The sequence below is a fragment of the Harpia harpyja genome, chromosome 10, assembly GCF_026419915.1.
Source record: "Harpia harpyja isolate bHarHar1 chromosome 10, bHarHar1 primary haplotype, whole genome shotgun sequence".
In the NCBI taxonomy this organism is placed as follows: domain Eukaryota; kingdom Metazoa; phylum Chordata; class Aves; order Accipitriformes; family Accipitridae; genus Harpia; species Harpia harpyja.
Window position 1 is genome coordinate 1,841,488 of NC_068949.1, and position 24,656 is coordinate 1,866,143.

General features: G+C 60.7%; 1 protein-coding gene across 1 annotated transcript; it reads right to left on the minus strand.

Annotated features, from left to right (window-relative positions):
- LOC128147314 (maestro heat-like repeat-containing protein family member 2B) lies at positions 1-24,236 on the minus strand. Its single transcript, XM_052799776.1, has 34 exons — positions 24,207-24,236; positions 22,301-22,466; positions 21,817-21,905; positions 20,990-21,178; positions 20,525-20,668; positions 19,914-20,006; positions 19,350-19,419; positions 19,125-19,238; positions 18,588-18,661; positions 18,134-18,253; positions 17,009-17,116; positions 16,234-16,815; positions 15,809-15,950; positions 15,068-15,120; positions 14,547-14,654; positions 14,179-14,298; positions 13,856-13,978; positions 12,836-13,014; positions 12,503-12,755; positions 12,115-12,182; positions 11,931-12,004; positions 11,637-11,833; positions 11,436-11,531; positions 10,874-10,978; positions 10,536-10,659; positions 9,523-9,629; positions 8,931-9,083; positions 7,663-7,809; positions 7,505-7,514; positions 7,270-7,433; positions 6,782-6,975; positions 6,028-6,165; positions 592-711; positions 1-43 (listed from the first exon to the last, which is right to left on the minus strand). Exons 1-34 carry the CDS (start codon positions 24,219-24,221, stop codon positions 1-3), a joined length of 4,482 nt encoding a protein of 1,493 aa, XP_052655736.1. The 5' UTR covers positions 24,222-24,236.
- Between the last annotated feature and the right edge of the window lie 420 nt (positions 24,237-24,656).

Sequence of the window (24,656 nt, forward strand, 5' to 3'; positions counted from 1 at the left end):
TCAGCTGAGGTCCAGAGGGGGAATGGGGATATCCTTGGCCATCCTGCATGACACCGGACCTGTACGTTCAGGGCACCTGAATGCACCTTGTCACATATATCTCTGGAGGACACGGAGCTCTTGGGCTGACCAAGCACAGGGGCGCACCAGAAGGAGACCCAGGAGTCTCTCTCTCTCCACTGCATTTACTAGAGTACCAGTCATGGCAAAGCTAAGACACGTCCACATCCCTGTGCTGAAGACACCTTATTTATTTTCATTTACTTAATGGCATTAAGAAAAAAGCCTCCGGTGCCACGCCAGGTGCCTAGAGTGCCAAATACAACTGCACTCAGCAGGCAAACACAGCACAGGACCTCCAGGGGAGCCGTGCCCTGGTGGAGCTGGTGTGGGGCAGGCACCCCAGGGCCTCCCAAAGGGGTCCGGTGCCTGTCTGCCATCGCCTGAACAGCAACACCATGCCACAGACGCAAGGTCCATCCCTTGGTGGTGCCGCAGGACAAGGAGGCAGGCCACAGCAGGGTGCCCAGCCCTGTGCTTGTGTTCTCCACCCTGGACCGTTCTCCTCTCTCTGAACCTCTCCTCCCATGCCTGATGGCGTGCAGAAGGAAGATGATGATGGTAATGTCCACAGTCACAGTGGGGACGGACCAGAAGGTGTCCACCTCCAAACACTTTCTCTGCAGCACTCTCTCCTTCCTGGAGTTTGTCCTACAAGGCCCACAGCCCTGCAGAGTTTCTGCAGAGTCACCAAACGCCTCTCTGGACACGGTGTCATTCCCCAGCCGCGCTTCTCTGGCCTTGCAGACAGCAGGGCAGTCTGTGGGCAGCTCAGTTCCTTGTTGCATGCACATCTGTCAAACACTCTAGCGTGTGAAGCAGCGTGGGATCCTTGGGTCCCTGTTACCGTATCTGCCTGCAAGGAGTCTGTGCCCAGCCCCGGTGCCACGGCTGAGATGCTGCAGCCCAAACGTGCCCAGGCAGGAGGAGCTGGAGCCTCACAGCACTGTGAAGGTTTTGGATGAAATTAGACGTGGTGGGACAGCTTGCTCACCTGGGGTGCTGCAAAAGAGGGATAGAGGATCTGCAGAAGAGAGTGCCAGGGAAGGTGAGCGTGGGGCTGGCCCTGTGTGAAGGGGCAGCTCAGATGTATGGAGCTCTTCCAGGATGGGTTAGCTTCTGTCACTGAGGATTAGAGGAAGCAGTAAGGGTGACATCATGCTGGCAGTTCTGAACCTCTCCATGCGGGTGAGGAAGCAGGAAAAGTCTTCTGTCAGCAGCCCAAGGAAGACTGCAGGTCAATGAGCCAGTTCCTGTTGGAGACTGTAATTGCCCTGGCATTCATGGACCGGGTCCAACAGGGTGCAAACAGTCTGGAGGATCTCGGGACAACTTCTTCAGACAGCTCCTAGGTGGGCCAGCAAGGGCCCTGGGTGCTTCACCTGGCTCCAGTACTGGCAAACAAGGAAGATGTGGACAGGGATGTGATAATCAGTGTCATCCTTGGCTGTAGTGACCATGAGATGGTGGGGTCCCAGATGCCGGGGGGGTGAGGAGAGCAAGTGGCGGAGCCTTGGGCTCCAGAGGAGAAGACTTTTCCTTAGGCAGGGGACTGATACTGGTGGGGTGTCCCAGGCCCTTGTGCCTGAAGGCAGGAGTCTGGAGAAGAACAAGCAGCAGTGGATGGGGATCAAGTCAGGTGAAAGGCAGAACATTAAAGCAATTAAGTTTACTAAGAGTTGAGAAATGAGTCTTAGGACCATCAAGAAGAAGAAGAAATGTTTTTAGAGCACGCTACTGTTACTGTCTTTAGTGAAAGTAGAACTAAGGCAAATTATGTGCTGGGTTGAGCCCAGGTGGGAGCTAAGCCCTGCTCCCCAAGCTGGGCAGGCAAATCAGAATAAGGAACTGCTGCCATCAGTTTTCTTTCCCTCCTCTGGCCTTGCTGAGGGGACTGAAGAGCCTGTGTTTTTTTTCTAGAGCCATAGGACGCTTTGGGTTGGAAGGGACCTTAAATGTTAGAAGGCTGTGGCATAGGCAGGCAAGAGGGGAGAGGTGTCCCTGGGTGGGCTCGAAGCACCAACCTTTCGGTTAACAGCCGAACGCGCTAACCGATTGCGCCACACAGACTCCCGAAGGGAGCTCCCTGGGGCTTCCCAACGGCAGGCAGATGTTTGGCCATTGCCAGGGAAGCAGAGCTTCCTCACACGGAATGGTGACTTGGGAAGAGAAACACCACAACCCTCACTGCCCACCCTTCATCTAGGTCTTTCAGGCCTAGGGCCACCTCTGCCCTCCACTGACGCACCCGGAGTAACCCCCTTGGAGGAGCTCTACATGTCTGCGGTGGGGACGTCCGTCCATGAGAGATCTTCAGCAGAAGGTCCCCTTCCATCCCATAGTGACCTGGGAAGCCAAGTCACCAGAGGCAGGGCTTGCCCTAGTCTTGCTCGCAGACCTTGAGCTTAGACAGCTCTCCAAACTCCTTGTTTCAGTATCATCCCTCTCTCCGCGTCTGCCCTGTTGATTCAGCCAAGGATGTCATTCTCCAGCCTGAGGAGCAAAAAGGGTCGACCACAACTCTCCTCCCTCCTCTGCCAGGCCCAGCCTTGGAATCCAGCTGGCATCGTCGTGGGCAATAACAAGGGGTGGGAAGTTTAGGCAAGGGACATGGGAAGTTTAGGCAAGGGGCACGGGGAGGCATGGCCCTGGTGAAGGCTGGGGCCTGAGACAGCATTCCCAGAAACAGTCATGGACATCCCTCCCCACACCTTCTCCTCCCTCCACCCCCCAGACTAGTCAGGCAGCCCCAGCTCCAGCTGTGCTCCTCTGGCTCCAGCTGTGCTCTGCCCCTCACCCTTCACCTTGAGGTGCAATGGGTGAGGAAGCCCCCGTGTGTCCCAGAGCCTTCGGCCCTTGGATGAGCAGACTTCCCCTCAGCCCTCCTTCCTTGCTGGAAGGCCCCCACCCGTCTCTGCTCCCTGGGGCGCAGCACGATGGGGCCAGACCATGGCGGGAAGGCAGGGAAATCTGCCGGCCATTGCGGGGACACCCCAAGTGAGGTGGGGTTTGTCCTGGCCTCTGGAGGGATTTCTGCCTGAAGTTTTGAGAGCAGCAACAGGGACAGCCACATCGGAGTGAGTCGCCCATGGTGCCTGTTCTGCTCCCAGAGCAGGGAACGTCCCACAGCCCAAGCTCTGGGTCCCAGCACCCCAAGAGCTTGGCCCCCTCCCAGCCCTCCATGCACAGGCAGAGCCTGGGGACCCCTCACCTCCCACGGAGGTGGGCTGGCACGGTGGGACGGTGCAGCCTGGCCATGCCCTGGGGGACCACGGCTGTAGGAGTAGGGCCGTGCTGGCCTGGGGCTCCTGGGGGCACTGTGCCCCTGTGGGAGCTGGTCCTCACCTCCTGACCAGTGTCACAAGCTTCCCACCAGCCCCTCGCCTGGCCCAGAGCTTGTTCCTCTCCCACGAGTGGGGCAGGAGGGGGCTGCTGGGGGAACCGGGCTGTCAAGAGTTAGGCTTGTACTTGCTCAGAGGAGAGTATGCTCTCTAAATAGCCTGTCTTCAGCGGCTGCCGTGGTTGCTCTTGATGTTGTCCCGGCTAATACAACAGGCTGGCAGGCAGAGCTCAGCCCCTTTGAGCTACTGCCTACGGGAGCCTTCCCACTCCACAGTTTCATCTGTTTGCCTGGCCTGAGCTGACATGAGAAGCCTCCCCCAAAGACATTTATCTCCAGGGACTCCACTCTGCAGCGACCTCTCTCCCTGTCTCTCTGGCTTCTCGGTCCTTTGCTTTCTTTCACGACTTGCAGCTGAACCAACGCGTCCGATCCATGCAAGCAGCAAGTCAGCGGCGGGGAACCAGGAGTTAGCAGCAGGTCTGAGCAGCTCTGTGCGGTTGGGAGGAGGCTCAGGCCATGTGAGGGCACTGCAAAGCCCGACGTGCAGGGGGCCAGGGCTCCCGCGTGCCTGGACCCGACCCCCTGCAGCGGTAGGGCAAGATGGGTTCCCTCCGAGCCCCCCTCCTACAAATGCCTGCCGTTGGAGAACGTCCAGCTCAGTCGCTTGCCCTGTGCCTGGCACACTCAGCTCCCAGGACTGCCGGAGCCCTCGGCACTGCAGGTGCCTAAAGGAAACTCCTGGCCCCAGCACCAGGCCTGGTGGCCGGCGTAGCCCACCTTCTTCTCCCATGGGGCAGCACAGGTGGGGAGGGCTGTCAGTCTCCTCCCTTGAGGCGGTGCTGCCTCGGATTGGTCCCCTCGGCTGTCACTGTGCCCTGGTTTGGGGCCCGCCCTTCCCTCAGGGCGGCCTCTGACTGGCCCCAGGCCTCAGGCTGCCCAGGTGCACCTGAGGTGATGCTCTCTGTGATTGGCCACCTGCTGCGGTGTGCTGCCCGCCCTCCCCTGAGGCGATGTTTCCTCCGATTGGCTGCATGAGATTGCTCCCTTGCTCCTCCCATCCCGTGATGGGGCAGGCGGCTTATCAGTCACCTGTGTGCTTTGCTATTGCCAGCTCTGATTGGTGGAGCTGGCATGCCCCGCCTCCAACCATCACCGCCCCCCCCCCCCCCCCAGCACTGTGCCTGGCTTTTTGCACTCTTGCCACCTTTCCTGCAGGCCTCGAACCTTGACTGGTGGGTTACCTATCGATCACATGCCTTGCCCCCGCCTCCTCAAATGCGATTGGCTGTCCTGGGTCCACTGACTCCCCAGGGACTGCTGGGGGGAGGTTGCCAGGCAACCAACTCCACCTTTAGGGCTGCGAGCCTCAGGATGGAGCTGTGGGCCCTGAGGAAAGGCTGGGGGTCATCAAAGGCGGGTTTGGACCCTAAACCTGAGCATTTCGGCCCGAAACATGAGGCTCTGGGCACTACAAAGGACAGGCGTTCAGTTTGGATCACACGTGGGGTGGGACCCGCGGGACAGGGGGCTGAGGCTCACAGGGGCTCGCAGCCGGGCCAGCGTGCACAGCAGCCCAAGGGACAAAGCCCCGTCTCTGCTGGTGGTCTCCCTGTGTGGAGCTGCCCCTGCCCCCTGCAGATGTGCAGAGGCTCGCTGGGGGTGAGGAACAGCACCGGTGGGGCCTGGGTTAACGGGCAGGGGTCCGATGGGCCAGCCAGATGCTGGTGATACGGTCGGGGCTGTCCTGGGCTGTTCCCTGCACCAGCGCGGGCTGGTGCTGGAGGTGGTCATGCCGCGGTGGGAGGGGTGGCGAGGAGATCCCCATGGGCAGTGGGAGGGCACGGCAAGGCCCCAGGACCCCACGGGGAGACCCCTGCTCTGGGGTCTGTCCCGGCATGACTCCATTGTCCCCAGCCCGGGAAGATCTGAGAGGGGCCCCACAGCTGGCAGCCCCCAGCCTGGGTGTCACCCACACGTTGTCTCACCAACCGCGGGGGTGCTATTAGGGAAAGAACAGATACGCTCCCCTTTCGGTGTCTTTTGATGAGCTTTAATTAACTCCGTGGTGCTGGCTGGGGCCAGGCATTGCGGAGGGATTCCTCTAGCGCCTGCCTCACTCGGAGGTCCCTGTCGTCCTGCGGTCCCGAGAGATCTGGAACAACACCACAGGCAGCGCCGTTGGGGACCTGGTCCCGGCCAGGTGCTCCCCTGGCCACCCTGCTCCAGGGAGCCGTTTGCCAGGGATCTTCCCACAAAAAGAGACATCCCAAGCAGCAGTATCTCAGTAAAAGCCCTCTGAACCCTTCCTTCCCCATCTCCTGCCTTACCTCAGCAAAGAAAGCTGTAGCTGTCACCCGCAGTTTAACTGAGCAGGAATCCAGCCACGGCAAGAGGTTCTTCACCAGACAGGGGGGAGACGAGCCCAGCGTGGAGCAGGACCCTGTGCAGGGGTCACAAGCGAGGGACACACAGTTACCCAGGAAGGCCACAGGCCGGGCCTCCAAAATTCACTTGCGCCGATGCAGACACTATTCTTCAGCTCCCGACGGCTTCCCGGGCACGCCGGGAGGGTCCCAGCAGGACTCCCTGCAGGAGTTGGCCAGATGCATCCCTGGGGCTCTTACCTGCTCAGGAGACACACCCCCTCAGGGTAAGCCAGGGGGTCTTCCAGGCGAGCCCACACTGCCCAATTCACGAGCAGCTGCATCCATTTCTGCGCCATGCATTTGCCCAGCACCAACTCTAGAGCTGAAAGGAAAACCCTGGCAAAAGAAACAAAACGCAAAATAAACCAACCCAATCAAACAAAACAAGTCCAAATAGCACCACCGCCAGAAACCCAAGAACTCTCCAATCACAGCAGGTTAGGGGAAGACTGATCTGCAGCAGCGCTAAATACCCCTGGAATGATGCTTCACAGCCTTCCAGACTAGCATGCTAACGACACCGGCATTTTCTTCATGCCCCAGACCCACCGAAGCAGAAGAAAACCCACGCCTCTAGACCGACTCCACGCTACTTATCAGCCAAGGCCAACACCTCATACCTCTTCCCACCAGCCTTTGGCCAAGAATGACACCAGTGCCCGCAAGAGTCACTGCTCCCAGCGGGGGTCCCTTGAGGGAGCGCAATGCTATTGTGCGCGCAAGGGTACGCAGGAGGCAAGATGACGGCCGTCCGCAGTATGAGCTGCGTAAGACCTTCCTGCCTGGGAGCTGGAGTTTCTCCATGAAGGAACAGAAGTAAAAGCAACCACGACGACCGCTTTCCACATGTAGGAAGTGGGGCAGGCGAAGCCCTCCCTCAGCCGCACAAAGGCACATGCCTTGGCACGGGGAACTGAAGCCAGCCCCTCCATCTGCCCCTTCGGCTCCTTACCTGCACGGCTTCTCCACGTGCATTTGGCACTCGAGGAACAGTTCTCCCCAGCTGCTCATGAGCAAAAGCAGCCTCTCCTCACCCAGCATTTCACTGGCCCACCTCAGGAGGCTGGGAAGGAGGTGGGGAAGCAGTTGCCTGAGCTCCTCCGTGCTCCTCAGGGCAAGCACCACCTCGGAGATGGCACAGGTGATCTGCGGAGAAACGTGACCAAGAACCACCTGTTCAGGGAAGGCCTTTTCCCACCAGCCTGGTTCCCCCGCGTGCCCGGGGTGGGGGGTCACTGTCCGCAGTTGTCACTTCTGCGACAGCCTTGTGCGTCAGGAGTACCAAACTGGCCTGGCTCCCCACGCTCCTTGAGGCCGGCCCAGCACAGCGCCCTGCGAATCTCCACGGGCACCCGCAAAGGGCACCCGACTCCCTTGCGCCCAAGTATGAGTTAGCAAGCAGATGCCAAGCTGCAGAAATGTGTCTGCCGTTGAACGTACCGTCAGAGTCTCCAGAGCAGTCTGACGGTCGTGCCGCTCACAAGTGGAGGAGCCCGTCCCCGGGCGGTCGTTTCCTGCTCTGTTTAGTTTCTCCGCTAAGCACCTCAGGATCCGAATCCCAAGGATGCTTCTCCCCAGGCTCCTCCCACAGCTCCACCGTGTCACTGCGAGGGAAGAGACGTTCACCCTGAGCCCGCATCCTTGCGGTCCTGCGGTGCCCCTCAAACCTCCTCACCTGCAATGGGCTTACAACGCCCCACTCACAGCAGAGACACAAGCACGCAGTCTTGCTCGGGCAGAAAAAAAAGACCTGCTTCTCAACGGGACCCCCCAGGGCAAGGAAGCTGCAGGGTCCCTGTTTGACTACAGTGGGGAGGTGGGTAGTGCACGTACCTGTCCATGAAGAGACTCTTCTGGAGGAGACTGCTGATTACGGGCTCCTGGTGAAAGCGGGTGAGGAGAAACACTGCATGGAGCAGGAAGGGCACTGTGGGTGCTCTGCTGCATGTAGCTGTAAAGGGTGTCCAAGATTTTTGGCACCTGAATGGAAGAAGAGGAGAAAGAAGGGCTCGGTGCATCCTTTACCCCCTCCTGTGGGGCCCAGACACAGTCATTCAGCACATGAGCGATGCCTGCTCCCTTGACACAGAGTCCAGATCCAGCTCGAAACCTCACGCCTTCCACCCCTGCCTGACCCTGGCTCACATCTGGAGCCCAGTGTGCTCTTGGCAGTCGTGCGCATGCACGCACACACGCACACACGTGCACACGCTCACACGCACAGCCTCAGTCGCTGCGTGTGCCCTGGGCCCAACCGTATGAGCAGCTGCGTGCCCTGTGTGCACACAGAGGACTCGGACCCATTTCACGCTCAACGCTTGGCTAACTCTCCCCATGCGTCTGTAGCGATGCAAGGCCACGAACAAACACGCTCTTCGAGACCCTGAAGATGCCTTGCAGGGCCTCTGCAAGGGCACGTGTCTCCTTCCAGAGGAACCCAGTTCTCCAGGGATGCTTTTCCTTGCCTCTACCCTCCTGAGACTAACTTGAGTTAGTCTGCACTGCTTGAGCCACTGGTGGCCCTAGAGCCCAAGTGGAGCGCAGCAGAGCGTGAGCGGAGAACAGGAGCCTTGAAAGGGCAGGCACAGCACGAGGCCAGAGGCTCCCAGGCTACAGATGGGCAGCAACTAGTGGCTAAAGGAAGGGCACCTCACAGGCTGGGTAACCCCACAGTCGGGAAAGCAATGAGAGCAATGAACAACTATCCAACCTGTGGAAAAACCTAGCATGCCCAGCAAAGCTCAGAGTAGATGGAATTGGGGACCAGTGAAGAAAGAGAAGGGTGAGGTGGGTCCCGGGGCAGGGAGGACTGACAGTGACCCCAGAGGAAGGGGAGGAATGGCAAGGTTGGTGCCTCCCAGTGCCTCACTCATGGGAAGGACCCGGACCAATGGCAGACTTTGGACAAGAAGTGCCCATAGCCTTGTCACCAGCTGGAGCAGGCGCCAGCAGCGGGTGCTAACGCACGACTCGGACCATCAGTAGCCCCTTGGCTCGGCACACAGGCGGCATTTCTTGAGCCCATGCCAACTGCACAGGGTGTAGTGCAACAGCCAACAGGAGAAAAGACAAAGTCTAATGGAAAAAAAGCTCTCCTTTACCTCCTGGACTATTTCCTTTCTGCATTCCACCAGGAAGACGAACACCCACTTCCACACTGCTCTTGCACATGGGGGCATGACATGCAGCAAGCTGCCCAGGACGGCAGTCAGAAAGTCCACAGCCTGTGCTGCAGGGATGCATCTGCAAACAGCCTGGAGAGAAGTCAGGAACAGGAGAGCCTGCGTCACAGCTCTGCCCCAGCGATTCCGAAAGGAAAGGCAACTTGACGGGACCGTTAGTTCAGCAGTCACAGAGGGGCCAGTCACTTGACCCTCCTGCTGTGCCTACAGTGCTGCTTACATCTGGTGCCGCTAAGCGATTTGGAAGTGTCTACCCCTTGTTGTTTGCTTATATACTGAATTTGTATTCTGACAAGAGCACTCACGCACACACACGTGTGTGCAAACGCACACATCATGGTGTCTGCTCCAGCGTGCCTAAAGGACGGTCTTGTCTCAAAGCCTCCTGTTACTTGCTAACAACAGCTGTCCTGGACAGCTCGCTCTGGAGACAGAGACTCTGGAGGGGAGCAGGGAGACGTGCAGGAGCCCAGGAGCTGGGCCCCCACCCCACTGTTTTGGGGCCAGTTACCTTTGTTATTTCGGTACAGGTCTCTGCCGAAGTCTCGGTGTGCGGGCTGTTCAGCTCCTCACAAAGGCACCAGATCTCATCTGTCTGCGGCACCTTCATTCTCTTGGCTGGAACAAACAGCAGGAGAGGAGTCACGTCTACAGAAAGCCAACCTCTGGCCCCAGATACCAATAAAGGAGAACCCAAGTGGTGGCAGGGAAGGCCACAGGGAAAGCCAGGGCCCTCCTGAACGTGGGGCAGCGGGATTTCCTGAGCCCCATAAATGGCTGACATATCCCGGGCTGGAAAGAGCCCTCTTCCTCCTTAAACCATTTGCTGGGGCTTCAGGGTTTCAGCAGCCTCTGCTCCTAGCAGCTGCGTCCCCTATTCCCACACAGGCCACCATCGTCTCTGGGAGGCAGGAAACCTCCCTGTGATTTCCTCAGCACAGGCAGACCCTGCTGCCTGAAGAGGAAAGGGTGCAAACACAACCCTTTGCAGCACGCTCTGGGCCTGCAGCTCAGATCCCTCCTCCCTGCCCAGTTTGCTCTGGGCAGCAAATTGGTTTCCTCTCTTGTGCTCAACAGGAGATTTCTTCCCTGCCAGGGATGACTTTGGAGACTGCCTGGGTAGCTGCCTGTCTCTCCAGGCTGAGGGCAGGGAGCGAGGGGGAAGGCAGCCTCTGAAACGTCAGGGACCTCATCCGAGCGAGCTGTCTGACCACCCTCTGTCTCTCCTGCAACGTGGAGGGGGACAGTCCCCAGCATTGGTGACAATGTCCTGCTCTCAGACAGCAGTGAGGGATGGCCCTGACCACCCAACCTCACGCACGCCCCGGGGAGGTGGGACTCAACAACACTCTCTCAGGGATCCTTCCTGAGATGGGCCGGGAGGCAGAGGGCTAACAGGGTGGGGGCACAAAACCAGCCGAGCACGTTGCCTCCCCCTTCCCTCCACGGGACCCCGGTGGCGCCAGGCCAGGAAGGCAGGGAGGATCGGGCTGAGCGAGGCTGGGAAGCGCCTGCTCTCCTCACCTTGCATTTGGAGAAGGTAGCCAAGGCAGACCCATGCCCTCTGGCGGCACGTGGCCAGGCAGTCGCTGGTCAGAGACCCCAGCAGTCCCACCAGGGAGCCGAAGTGCTTGTAGGGACATCCTCTCTGCAGGGGACAGCAGCAGGAAAAAGGTTGCAGGCAGCCCCAGCGCCCGCTCGCCTCTACTGCCCTGCGCAGCGACCAGGCAGAAGGGCAGGCAGAAGGGCTGCCCCGTAATCCCAGGGGCCCCGAAACCCAGCACCCAGCCGGGCAGGGCTCCTTTCCAGGGCCACGAATGGTGGGAAGGGGGCACCAGGGCACGCGGAGGGTCCCTACTCACCATGAGCTCGCATCGCTCCTTGCAAGCGCCCAGCACGTGGGTGAAAACCTGCAGGGCTCTCTCCCGCTCCCATTCTTTGGCTGAGGTGAGCCAGCCCTTCAGGACCTGGGGCAGGGTGCATCTCTCTCGCAACGGGAATCTTTCTCTCCCCGAGATCCCTCTCCCTCTCCCTTCTTCTCTGGCCCCTTCCTGGCGCATCCCCCGCCCCACCAAGCACTGGCCCCGCAGCCTTCACCGCCTCGCGCTCTGCAGCCGCCTCTGCCCTGCGTCAGGTCTTGCTGCCCTGCTGGCGTCTCCCCGCTCTGGCCTTCCCCCCAGGGCTGCTCTCGCCCAGCTCAGGGCTGGCTCTTGGCTTTCCCTCCATCAGGGCCCACTTCGCTGCCTGTCCTGAGGCTGCAGTGGCCGGGCGCTCCTGTCCCCCAGCCCCGGCCGGATGCACAGCCCCAGAGCAAGGAGCCAAAGCCCCATTTGTCTGTGGGAAAGGTATCCACCTCCTATCACCCACTAAGGTCTCGATTCTCTGCCCTGGCAACGCTTTCCCTGTTGCCCCGTGGCTACTCACGTGGACCACGTCGTCAAAGCAGGCAGAGGTCGCCTCAGCCTCCAGAAGGGTTTCTATGAGGTGGCCCAGATCTTCCATGCCTCTCCTGTGCAGAAGCTAAAAGCAGCAAAGGAGAGCTGAGGTTATGCATCATGGGGGCTGCCAGGGCGTGCTGAGGGGGGATCCTGACCCAGAGGTGGGCAGGCGCTGGCCGGTGCGTACCTCCATGTTCACAGCTGCCCTCACACTCTTCCTTCCCTTTTTCATCCGCTCCTCGGAAGGATGGGACAAAACACTCTGGCAGCACACTGCCAGCAGGTTGCGATTTTCCTTCCCGCTCAGAGGCGGCCTCAGCTTGCTGGCCAGAGGAAAAAGGGAGACAAAACAGAAAGGGGATTTACTAGCCCTCTCCAGGGTGGCTTAAACCACAACTGGGTCCCTCCTAATCGAGGGCCCCAAATCCAACGCCCCCAGCCCATGCCAGCGAGCACTGCCTTCAGCTCCAGCAATTCCTACCTCCTCCCAGGCAGCAGGCAAACCCCCACCAGCAGGTTAAGGAACCCCTGGGGCTCCCTTCTTCTGGGAGACACCTGGAATGGGGAACACCCTCCCACTCCACAGCCCCAGCAGCTCCTGGCCCCATGCTCAAGCTGGGCTGGGGCACACTGGGAGTGCCCAGAGCCTGGGGAACAGACCTCACCTCAACTCCTCCAGAGCCTGAAACACTCCATACACCAGCGAGTCCCAGGGCTCCCTCTTTATCCAGGCCTGCAAGTCCCAGAGACAAGCGCAGAGTTGGCAGCGGGCAGGGACACGGGACAGCCCTCCCGCCGCCCCGGGGACAGGCTCTGCTGCCAGGCCTGGGCAGACGCTGCCCCATCTCCCCCACGGAACCCCAAAGGCACTACAGGAGGGACCCTGCTCCTCAGCCACAGCCACCCAGGACCAGCACCCAAGGGCCCCACCAGCTCCGGACACAGCTCCAGGAGCTCGCGTGAAGCCGAGAGACCATCGTGCCTCTGGGGAAACCAGTCTGACGGCGCAGCCCACAACTCCCCCGTGTGACGGCTCCAGCTGCGGACACTCACCAGCAGGGTCCGCGTCGCCTCCTGCTTTAAGGAGAGCTCAAAGCTGCCGCAGTCGCCCACAGCCTGGATGGCACAACTGACCTCGGCGATGCTCTGCACCAGGGCGAGCTTGAGCTGCAAGTCCTGAGGCCAAAGAGAGCAAAGCACCCCTTGAACTCTTTGAAGGGCTGAGAGGTGGAAGAGGAGCATGGGCAGGGGGAACCCACGGAGGGCTTGCATCTGGACGTTGAGGACAAACCCCTCCTTGGGAGGTCTTTAGGAAGAGACCGCCCATCTCGGTACACCCCAGCCCCGAGGGGCCGGAGCTGGGGCACCCGGGCATCCCCACCCTACGCGCCCTGTGCTCCTACCCTCTGTTTATCTCTGGACAGCCTCAGGATGTTGCCCATGATGTCTTTATCCACACAGGTGAGCAGCTGCTCCTTGGGGGCGTGCAGTGCGATGCCGCCGTAGGTGCGCATGAGAGCAGCACGAATGGTCTGGGTTCTCTCCATCTTCTGCCGCCGCTGTACCTGTGTCGACAGAGATGCCCTGAGACGTCAGCCCCGGGACTCCTGCGGGCTCCTGCGGCAGGCCCTGCCCCGCACCCTCGCCAGCTCCTTGTTTCCCCCAGCACCTCCCAGCAGCTCCCCAAGCCACTCCTCAAGCTGCGAGGGCTGGGGCTGGGAGTTGTTCCCACCCCGCAGCTTGAGTTCTCTCTCTTGGAGAGGGAGGAGGTGCAGCCAGCATCGCACACGCTGCCGGCTGTTATACCACTGACTCGAGAGGTCGGGGAGCTGTCTGGAACCTTTCTGCGGACAGGTACCCGACATAGCCTGTCACGGTCCTGCTCAGAACCGTGCAGCCTGTGCGGGTCAGTGGCGCAGATGAGCCCGGTCTGCTCACCTCCCCAGGCCAGGCTGCACTGCTCTCTCTGCAGGGCCCTGCCCTGCCCAGAAAGGCTTCCCCACAGCCCCCAGGTGGGGAGCAGAGCCAACGAGACCTCACCAGGCTCCTGCTCCCAGCCCTCAGCTTTGAGGAAGGGGCAGAGTGTCACACTGCGCCCACCCCCTTGTCACCAGCTCCTGCTGAAGTTAAGTCAGGGCAACGTGGCTGCAAGCAAGCAAGCAAGCAAGCAACCGCTGCAGCTGCCCCAGCTGGGTGGCTCTGACCCACCAGGTGCCAAACCCCATCCTCTCCAAAGACACCTCGGGGGCCCCAAGGCCAGGATGTCCCCTCTGAAACACAGGTCTCGGGTAGCTCTTCCAAGAAGGTTAATCTAAAGGCAGCTGCCACAGTGTGGCTGCTGCAGGTGTACAAGTGGAAAGGCGGCCAAAAAAGGAAAGCCAACCAGCAACCCCCTCGTTCCTTTACCTTCCAGCCCGTGGAAGCCTGGTAGGACCAGTTTCTGGTGAAAGTGGCAGAGAACATAGTCACCGTGCCCAGGACCAGGTGGAAGTGGCTCTCGGCAGCGTGGGACACAACAGAAATCATTCCCTGCAACCACAGAGAAACGGGGAGTCGGTTCCAGTCCAGGCATTCAGCCGTGGCCAGCGACAGTGGCCAGGCAGGACGTTGCAGCAAGCAGGAAACAGCAGCAACGGGGAAAGCAAGGAGGTCTGGAGCTGGGCCAGGAGCAGCCCTCCCTCTCCCCCAGGAAAATCCAGGGGATGCTCAGGACAGGAGCATCACCTCACCTTGGCCTCAGACAGCTCCACAGGGTTTGTGTCCCGCAGGAACCTCAGCACCTGCCCTTGGACGTGTCTGAGGTCCTGACAAGCTGCCAGCACCGTCCCAAGAGCCTTGTACAGGAAAAGCTGAAAGAGAAGAAGCCGAGCCCGAGATGCAGTCACGGCCCGACCCGTCAGGAGAGGGCTGGCCCCAGATGGACCCGACCACCTCCGGGAGCAGGCAGAGCCGGCCACGATGCCAGGCTGTGGCCAGCCGCTGGGGCAGCCCAGGGGAAATGCCTTTTGGGGACGAGGGAAAGGAAAGCAGTGAAATCTGCCTGCGTGGGCAGAGCACCAGCGCCAGCTCCAGCCCCAGTGCCGGGCAGGACACACACCTTCTCCCAGGAGCCGGCAGCAGAGCTGCCCAGCCGCTGGCTCAGCTCCTGGCTCAGGCCTACGGTCCAGGCCTCGTCCTCGACGGGCTCCAGCGACGCTCGCAGAAACTGGTGTGAACAGGAAAGGAAGCGAGTGTTCCACTTGACCTTTCCAGGCTCACGTGTCCCGGGACGCTGCGGGGGAGAGCTGCCGGGAACGGCAGTCTCTTCCCCCACCCCACCCAACCCTCTTTTTTCTCCTAACGCCTCATGTGAGACCCCCCGGCAGGCCGGACTTAGAGGAGGAGGCAGTGCTAAGGCGCGTGCCACAGCGTTAGAAGGCATTAGCCATCAGCCGTGGCATGTGTGCAGGCAGCAGCTCCTCTTGAGTGGGCAGGCACCTACTGCCGGGGGAGGCGCAGGGTGCTCAGGAGGTGCCCCCACCTCCTGGTGCCTACACAGGCAGCCCCGAGCTTCCTCCCACAACTTTGCTCCCTCATCTCCCCCCTCGATTTGTGACACCCCCTGCGAGGATGCTGTACCTTAAGCACACGGCGCTCCCACTCTGCAGAGGCCAGGGAGCTCTCAGTTCTGCCTAGGAAGCAAGAGGAAGCAAAAGCTCTCGCAGCTATTTAAGCTCACACCAAAGACGAGTCCGGCGCTCTCCTCTGCAGTCCGACCTCCCAAAAGTCCCAGGCCATCAGGCCGGAGAGGGCCTACGCGAAAGCCCTTGCGAGGCCAAAGACACGGGAGGGATCCCAGGGGCAGTCCTCAGAGGCATTGACTCAATCTGGGGAAGGACGCACTGACCGCAGCAGATCCCCACTGAGCGACTGCAGCTCCCAGAACAACTCCAACCACCCGGTCCCAACACACGTTTTCTCCCGAACCACCCACTGCCTTTTGCCCATTTCCAGCCCTTCTCCCAGGCTACTGCCGAGGACAGCTGCTGCAAACCTCGCCTGGCCTGGGGACTTGGTCCTCCAAAGCCGAGGGCTGCACCCCCGCCAGGAGCACCAGTCCCATCCCTCTCCCAGACACCATCCTTGGGTGATGCCAAGACCTGCCCTCCGAGGGGACATCAACGGCCCCGTCCATCCCCTGGGCCGAACTGGTGCCAGGGGACAGCTGCCCCCAGCCTCAGCACCGGCTCCCTGGAAGGGGAAAGGCAGCGGAGCAAGTGCTGGGGAACTGGGGGCAATTCCCCTCCGTCGCGCCGGGCAGCTGCGTTTTCCTGCCCCCCTCCCTCCCCTCCAGCCTCTCCCTCCCCACCTGCACTTTACCTTCCAGGTACTGCAGCAGGAGGGGGATCTCGGTCGCCCACGCCACCCCCAAGCCTCTGTGGATCCTGCCGTGGAGGGCCTGCAGCAGCTGCAAGGCAGCGACTGCGCGTTCGCGGCTCGGGTAAGGAGCTGCCGCCACCACCTAGAGGAGGGCAGGAGAGAAGGGTCGCTCCTGCCGCCAGAGCCACAGCTTCTCCCAGCAGGGAGCTCGGGAGGGAGCTCGGTGCCGCTTGGCTGGCAGCAGGCAGCCGATGGCTTCACCCAGGGTGCTGCCAGCCCTGAGAACGGAGTGGGATCCCTGACGGGCTCGGGCATGCTGCCTCCTGCTTGGGGGCTCCCGGCACTGGCCTCAACAGCATCTCTACCCCGGGATCTCCCACCACCCCTGGCCAGAAAAGCTCTTTCCCCAGGGCCCCGCTACTCACCAGCAGTCGAGCCAGCAGGGCCTGGGGAGCCGGCAGCCGGGCTGTGGGGAGGCAGAAAGGCTGGCTGAGCCGACGAGCCTCACACCTCCGATAGCCCCACACAGGGCTGAGGGCTGAGAGCAGCTGCGCTGCAATAGCACTGGCTGGGGGGCTCCCCAGGGCTGCCCAGCAGGAGATGAAGGCAGCTCCAGCACGGCCAGGAGCGAGCCCCGGCTCACCAGGAGAGCGCTGCGAGCAGGAGAGCCGGGCCTCTGCGCCGGGCAAGGGGCCACGCAGGGCAGAGTGCCTCGTGCCCAGCAGCAGAGCCTGTCTCTGCCCTTTGCTTTTCCTGGGCTCCTGCTCAGGGCTGGTGGGGCGCAGGGAGATGCGGGCTGGCCTGACCCCTGGCCAAACCCAGCAGCAGCACTCGCTGGGGCTCCTACCTTGCTCCTGGGATTCCATGGCATCCGGCTCCTCCTCCTCCTCCTCGCACCCCGCTCTCTCCCGTCTCTCAACCAGGGCTCGGACACAGCGGGAGAGCGGGATCAGCATGCCGCTGTACTGGGCTGGCACCACGTACTGCAGCAGCCTCGGCCACAGGAGCTGCAGAGAAGAACCGGGCAATTCGCCACACTGGCATTTCCACTCAGCTCGAAGACGAAAAGGACGGGCTGCATTTCCCTGAGCCTGGTGCGCTTCAGCACACGAGGGGACAGGCTCAGGGCCTGGGGGAGCACAAGGAAAAATGTCCTGAAGGCAAGAAGTGGCCACAGCAGCAGGGCAGAGGGCAACTTACTTTGGTCATCCCTCTCAGAGTGACGTCCAGGGAGCCCAGGATGTCCATGCACAGGGCTCGAATTGCTTTATCCTCTGGGTTTTCCCAGGCAAAAAGGCCTCCTGCCACCTGTAAGACAGAGTTGGCAAACCCCCAGTTCCTCTCGGCTCCCAACTGATGAGGCTCAGGCACGCCTCACCAGTGCTCCTCTTGCTCCTGTGCCCGCCTCCCTCCTGAAGGCCAGACGGACCCAGCTCGAGGACCGGGTCCCAGACCCTGGGAAGGACTGGGAAGCCTGGGAGCAGACAGTGCCGCTGCTTGTCTACACGGGCCCCTGGGGCCCAAATGCTGCTGTCGTGCCACCAAAGCAGAGGTGAGGAACGTGCCCTTCAGCAAGGCTGTGCTCAGTGCCAGCCCTGGAGGCAGCACACCCAGCCCGACGGATGTGGAGGAGCACCCAGAAGCCCTTTCCTTTGCCCTGCTCCCAAAGCAGAGCCTCCCCGGGCCTCAGAGCAAAGCGACGCACATGGATCTCCCAGCTAGAGGGAAGGTCCGGCCAGAGGGAACGTCCTCGGCCAGTCAGCGGGAGGCTCGGCCGTCCCCAGCTTTCACCTCCTGGGCACCCGGCTGAATGCTGGGAAATGCTCACCACAGGGACTGCCAAACGGCCCGTCCCCTTGCCAGAAGGGATGTGGGCCCCCAGACTGTTACTGGATGGGCAGGGTGTGCTTTGGAGGGCCAGAGCACGAGAACACCACAGAAAGCTCCTCTAGCCAGGCCCGCCTGTCTGCACTGGCTCTGTTTTGCTCACCGTCCATCAGCATTTAAGGATGGAAGATGTCCTGCCCCTACAAGACCCTCCCTTTGCAAGGCGGCTTTGCCGGAGGCGCCTGTGGGCACAGCTCGGCACCACAGTGCCGGGTGGCATGCCGAGGTGTAAACCCACGTCATCCACTGACATCTCCACCAACATCGGCACAGACACCCACGAGGAACGGCCATTCGGAAGCGGCTCTGATGGCAGTGCCAGCGCCGATGGCTCTGCAGCATGGAGCTCTCCAAGGCCAAGGCTGCCGGCAGGAGCTCTCAGCAGGGTCCAGGCACTGGTCAAAAAAAAAAGCCCTGGGTGTCCTGCTCTGCCCTTACCAGTCTGCCCGAGGTCCGGCTGAACTCGCTGAAGATGTGCCCCACCACATCCCATGGCCAGCAGCTCTGGGATCCGGAGCTGAGCAGCTCCCTGCTGAACTCCAGAACTGCCCTCCGCACCTGCCAGGGGGGGAGTGTGCTTATGACCCTCCTGTTCAAAACCCAAAGGGTTTGCTTGGGGGCAGCCTTTGTGGCTCGCAGAGAGGTGGCAAGGCCACGGCAGAAGCTTTCGCTCCTGGCGTCAGGGCTGGGCTTCAGCACCAGGCTGGACGGGCATTTGCCCCACAGAGCACAGTGACCTCCCCGCTCCACTCTGCCAGCTCTCCCCAGGGACGAGCCATCAGCCACCACCTGGGCAACGCGCCAGCACTTCCCCAGGCCCCCTGGCTCTGTCCCAAGGGAAAGGGTTTCTCTGCCTCCCCTGGTGGCACCCTCCCTTCCCAAACCAGTTCACCTGGGCACTGGGGTCACTGCACAACGAGCACATGGCCTCCACCACCTGGGGCAGCTTCCCTCTCGCCGCAGGTGCTGGAAGAGATACGGAGAGGTGTGCATTGAGGCAGAGCCCCAGCGGCAGAAGGGATCCCCTGAAGCTTCCAATGGGACAGAAGAGCGGGGCCTGACTGGCTTCACGGGAAGCAGCGGCGTGGCCGGAGCAACCCCACTTCCAGAGGCACGGCTATTTTACAGGGACTGAAGGCTATGGCAACACAGAGAACACGAGAAACAGCACGGGTACGAGCAGCTCCTGTGCAAAGCAGCCCACCTGCCCGCCCACCAGCCTGCCCGTGTTACAGAGCTTGGAGCATCGTTCCTGGTGTGCCGGCATTTCTAACTGCCGGGGGAGAGCCCTGTTGCAGGGCGTCAGCTCGGCTGGGGGACCCGTTCTTCGCAGCTCCCTTTGGGTGCAGGTGCACCACTTTCGGCCCGTTCCTGCCGTCAGCCCAGCAGCCCCAACCCCTGCCTTGCGTCCCTGCTCTGTGGCACTGACCGTCAGAGTGGGCCAGCACTCCCAGCAGGCCCAGGGCTGCCACGCGACCGGCCTCACTCCCACCGCTCAGCTGGGAGTGCAGAAACATGCCTGTCTCCTCAGGGCGCATTCGTGCTGCGGGGAAGAAATCGCATTCTGCATCAGCAGGCAGCTGTCCCCAACAGCCAAGGACAGGGAGAGAGCTGCCACGGCACGGCGGGCCATCGCCCAGTCTCCTCTCCTTACCCTGCAGCATGATGCAGCGGGACAGCACTGCCTTCTGGGCCAGGCCAGGCTCCTTGGTCACATCAGAGAGCTGTGGGAACAAGGTCCATTTTAGAGAAAGTGGCATCAGTGCTGAGAGGGACTGAAAAGAAACGGTGCTCTCCGTTCTCCTGTCCCTGGGCACTCTGGGCATGGGACCCACAGCCGAAACCCAGCCCAGCCCACAGTGGCCCCGGGCACGCACAGAGGTTTGCGGCAGCCCAGGCTGCCCAGGAGCTGAGGCTGAGCAGCGCTGAAAGGCTGCCCTTAGGGTGCTGGCGCTCCAGAGTCCTCCTGCGACTTGGCCGAGAGGGAAATGGCTGTGGGAACTGGGCTGCCCCTCAGGCCCGTTCCAAACAGCCAGGATCAGGCCTCCTGCAGCCTTAAGGTGGCACCTGGATCGAAGTCCTGGCGTGCTCCGGGCCTGCAGGAAGGTCCCAGCGGAGGAACGCCCTGCTCTGCCCTGCCAGCCGGCAGGTCTTTCCCCTCCGCGGCAATCACGGGTGCAGGCCCCAGGCTTGCGGCAGGGCGCAGGGCTCCCCTTACCTGGCGGTGCACAGCGGTGCTGATGGCAAGAGCCGTGCTCTGCGGGATTGGGGTCTGAACTCCCACCAGTATCTCCAGGACATAGCTGAGGCTCTACAAGAGAACGGGGGGGAAGAGGAGGCTAAAGCCACCTAAAGGCACTTGGGAAGGGAGAAACCCAGAACATCTGCGATAAGGGGAGTCCCTAACATCAGCTCCCAGGGAAAACCCCGATGAGCAGAGCAGCATCAAGAGGGTCTCTTTCCTCGGAACGGAGCCCGGGCTTGACAACTCAGTTTCCCACTCATCAGACCTCGCCAGTCGCCGCATGGGACTGGACATGGCCCTGGGCATTCGGGCAAAGCTCTTCCTGCACACAGAGCCCCAGGGAGCTGGCAATGCCTCCCTTCCCGAGCAGATGAGCCCCGGGGACTCTTGCCTCCCTCCCGCCCTGCCCCGGGTTTCTCTTTTCTTGCCCAAAGAGCCCAGGAAACCTCAGGCCTCCTCTGCTCTTCCTGTTCCTTCTCTAAGGGCTTCCCAGCTTCTCCTGGCACCCCACAGCTCCCCAGTGCCTCTTAGCACTCGCACAGACCCACCCCAGCAGCCACGCCGGGCCCTGCGCAACATCTCACCTTGGTGACCCGGGAGGTGTCTCGGACCTCCTTGTATTGCTGCAGGAGCCAGAGGAGCTGCTCCCAGGTATGCTCTCGGTGCTGCTCCTCATGCAGAAGGACCCCCAGCATGGCAGCCACTGCCCCGAGGACAGCCTGCTTGTCCTGAAGAGGGAAGGGAGAGGCTCCGCTCGGAGGGCTGAAGGTCTGCCTAGTGCTCAGCATCCCCTGGACACCAGTCTGCCCTTCCCACTGGGAGGGGTTTCCCTTTCCCTTCTGCCCTGCAGAAGAAGGGCTCGCTCCAGAGGAGAGAGAGCACTTCCCCACCCTGGTACCCCAGCCCTCTCTGCAGAAAGGCCCCAAGGCTCGGCTGCTTCCCGTCGGGAAGCCCCTCGCCCCTCTGCTCGCACCCCACTGGGCAGAGACGGACCCACTGGCACGGACATCCCTGCTGCAGCCCCAGGCGTGGAAAGCAGCACTTCTCACCTCTTCCTCCTTGCAGTCCAGCCAATTTGCCACCACATAGCGGAAGACCGGGTAAATGGCTTCACAGAACTGTGCCACCCCCTTGCGAGGGAAGGGGCATTGCTCCCAGCTGCACAAGTATGTATGGACTCCTTTCGACCATTGCTCCAGAACTGCAGCAGGACAAAGGAGAAGGGAACATGTGAGAGTCTGCAGCAGGGACGGTATCTTGCATTCACGCCCAAGCCTGCTTTAAGGACAGTCCCAGGCTCGGCAGGGCTCAGCCCAGGACTAGATCTGGATCCGAGGGCAATCTGTGTTCTTGAGGTGCCTGGATTCAAACACCCCACTGTTTCTCTCCTCCTCACACCCATCGCACCTTCTCCTCAACAGCCCCTTCCCCTCTAGCATTTCTCACTGCAGACCCTTCCCTTCCCTTCCCTTCCCTTCCCTTCCCTTCCCTTCCCTTCCCTTCCCTTCCCTTCCCTTCCCTTCCCTTCCCTTCCCTTCCCTTCCCTTCCCTTCCCTTCCCTTCCCTTCCCTTCCCTTCCCTTCCCTTCCCTTCCCTTCCCTCATACTCGCCCTTTCAGAGCAGGGAGTTTAATCCCAGAGGGAAGCGGGGGAACAGAAACCATGGGAAGGGACCCAGGAGTTTCTCTGTGCAGCGCTGCCGCGTCCTGCCCACAGAAACCTCCAGGCCTTCCCCCGCTCCTCCTACACACTCGCTGCAGTTTGGGATTGCCGCGGGCTCACACCCACCGCGTTCCCTCTGAGATCACAGGGAGGCATCGAAGGCCGCCCCTGCCCCTAGGACCCCAGCCAAGGAGCCGACACTCACCACTGCAGACGGCATGCAGGACCTCGCCGCTCCCCACCTGGGTCAGCACGGCGCGCAGGGCGAGCAGCGTCATTCCCACAAAGGGGATGCACCGCAGGGCTGCAGAGGAGGCAGGGACAGAGGGACCGAGAGGGTCGGTGAGAGACACGGGAGACTGGGGTCCATCCCTGCCAGGGCTGGGGCTGCTGGGCCACGCAGGACGTGCCGGAGGGCGTGGGACGGGCTGCCTTCCCCAGGGGGGACACAGGGAAGCCCTTTGGGGAAATGGGGAGGACGGTGCGGGGCCAAGACCCCGCGGGTTTGTCTCCAACAGGTTCCCGCCCTTTGGGAACTGGGATCGGGCTGATAAGGCAGAGCTGCCAACTGGCCCTGGCACGGAACAAGGAGGCACGGCAACTCCGTAGCCCCCCAGTTCAACACAGGGCGTTTAGGGAGGGGGAGGATCCCTTCTCCTTGTTATCACAGATCTCTACCCAAGGCCCAGGGTGCCATACCATATCTGCGGGCCATTTTGCCCAAGGTGAGGAGCACAATCTCATCAGGGACCTTCCTCATGGCCTTCAGGTGGCTCTGGAGCTCCGACATGACAAAGTGGAAGTGGGAGCGGGCCAGAGCTACCAGGACGTCACTCGCGGCCATCTTCACGTCACCTGTCACACCCTGCAAAAGCGTCACAGGTTAAACACTCTGGAGAAAAAGGCTGAGGCACTAGGGCAGGCTGAATGACCCCATCTCCTCTGCAAGACCCCTCGGGACAGCTGTGCTCGGGGCCGAGCGGCTGCTGCCTCTCGTACCCCGGGACAGGCGAGCAGTTCCCTGGCGAGATGAGGGAGGCTTTTCCCCAGAACAGCCCTGTGCTGCTGCCCCCTCTCCCTCTCCATGGAGATGCCAGGAACAAACTGCCGCAGACTCAAGACCCCCCTGGGACCTCTCTGTGGGGCTGGTGGGTTGCCACGGCTCTTCCTCAAAGCAGGACAAACAGCGTTGAGCTTGAACCCAGCTGTCGCTCAGGTCGAAACAGCCCCGAGTCCGCTTCTCTGCACAGATCTCTGCCTCCCTGTGGAGTGATTGCTAGAAGTGACTTACCAATATGTTGCCCGCACCCCCTTGAGGGAAGGCAAAACCTCCGGGGTGGAATGCAGTGGACACGCAAGGAATTGGTTCCCTAATAATTCTCTATGCAACGTAACCTGCAACCTTAGATGTTAGCAACACCAAGGGAATTTGGTGTGCTGACCCTAAGAGAAGTAACACGGAGGGTGGAGTGGAGTGGAGACGCCACGGCCAGTCTCTGTGATATCATCGCAGGGATAGGGAACTGGAACGGTAGGAACGGTAGGTCCCTGCATTGAATCCACGGAAGCAAGGAGGTAAAATAATGGGGGTTCTGTCAACCTGCTGCCCTACTTCTGATTTATCTCCTAAGTGTCCTGTCCTGGGGTACTGACATGCAAAATCATGTCCTCTGGGTGAACTTTGCTCATTATAATACCAAAGCACACCTCCATCCCAAAAGCTACCCGCCTCCAAAGTGCAACCACCCCTCACTAAGCCTGTGCTCTGAATTTTTTCTAGCATGTCCTTTTAAAAGCAAAGCGAGAGAACTTAATACCAATCAAAGTAAAGGCATGCATGACTAGAGTCACTCAAGCTCCAGCTAAATAGGAAAATAGTATAAAAAGGCCCAAAGAGAGGGGGACTATTAGGGAAGATACCATCATGGACAAGTTGGGAGGACAGCACTGCCTTCTGGGGTCAGTCGACAGGCTGAACCTCTCTTCCCCCCAGAGGGACACCTCTTGGGTGAGATTCGAACACTCGGCTGTACCGAGTGCTTTCCCGGGAAACTTAGAATTCTTTAGAGCTCTTTTTCTTCCATAATTTAATGCGCTTGTAGTCGACTATATTATTATTTGCACCTGCCTTGCAGACAGCGTATTTATCACCGGCAATCCAAAAGAACCTGTACTCCTTTTGCTTTAATAAACTGCACTGTTCATTAAAATCTAGCCGTGATAGTTCGTTGAACGCGACTAAATTGAAAGTACAATGCGCTATTTGTGCATCCGTAATCGTGATAGTTCAACGTATTGAACGCGACCGGACTTACAGTGCTGAACTGGGCATCACCCAGAATCTAAGCTTAGCCGCCCCCAGCCCCTCTGACATCTAAGGACAAGCTGGAACGCAAGGGGGTTTATTTTCTGCCAAAAGGCTTTACCCCTTAACACAACACTCCCCTCTCCAAATTCCCTGTCATGACGAGTCCCCAGAGCCTCTCCCTTAGGACCTCTGCCGGGTCTGAACAACCGAGGAACAGCTCTGCGCCACTCTGTATTTCCCCCCAAACCAGGGGCAGAGGCAGGCTGCTTTGGTGGCCTTGAAAGAGAACAAGCTCACCTGGGCCGCTCGCATGTCACTCAGCGCCTCTGCTATCAGGCGGTTCACAACGCCACTCGTCAAACAGCCGTCGTCTCCCCACAAGACGCTCTCCAGCTCCCGGTACGTCTCCACTCGGTCACCCTGGGGACGGACCACAAAGGGGAGGGATGGGACTTGCTTTGCCCTTGTTCCCAGGGAGCCGCGAGAGAGACCTGCTGCCCCCCAAATCATCTGCGTGACGCAGGCACGAGGGACGAGTTGCAGGCATCGGTCAGGACAGCCACGGGGAACAGCAGGATCTTCCGCGGCGCCTCTGACACTAGCAGAGAGTCAGACAGGGAGATCGACTCCACCGGGGCAAAAGGCCATGTGGGAGCCTGGGAGGTCACTCCTGAAAACGGGGGACGGCGGAGGTCAGGGGGAAAGTGCCGGACAAGGAAGGGCGTGACTGTTCACTCAACTCCTGCC

Coding starts and splice junctions, on each gene's coding strand:
- LOC128147314 (XM_052799776.1), bottom strand. Junction 16,816..17,008: donor CTCTGAGAGGGATGACCAAA/GTAAGTTGCCCT, acceptor TCTTCTCTGCAG/CTCCTGTGGCCGAGGCTGCT. Junction 9,084..9,522: donor CCTGTACCGAAATAACAAAG/GTAACTGGCCCC, acceptor ACTTCTCTCCAG/GCTGTTTGCAGATGCATCCC.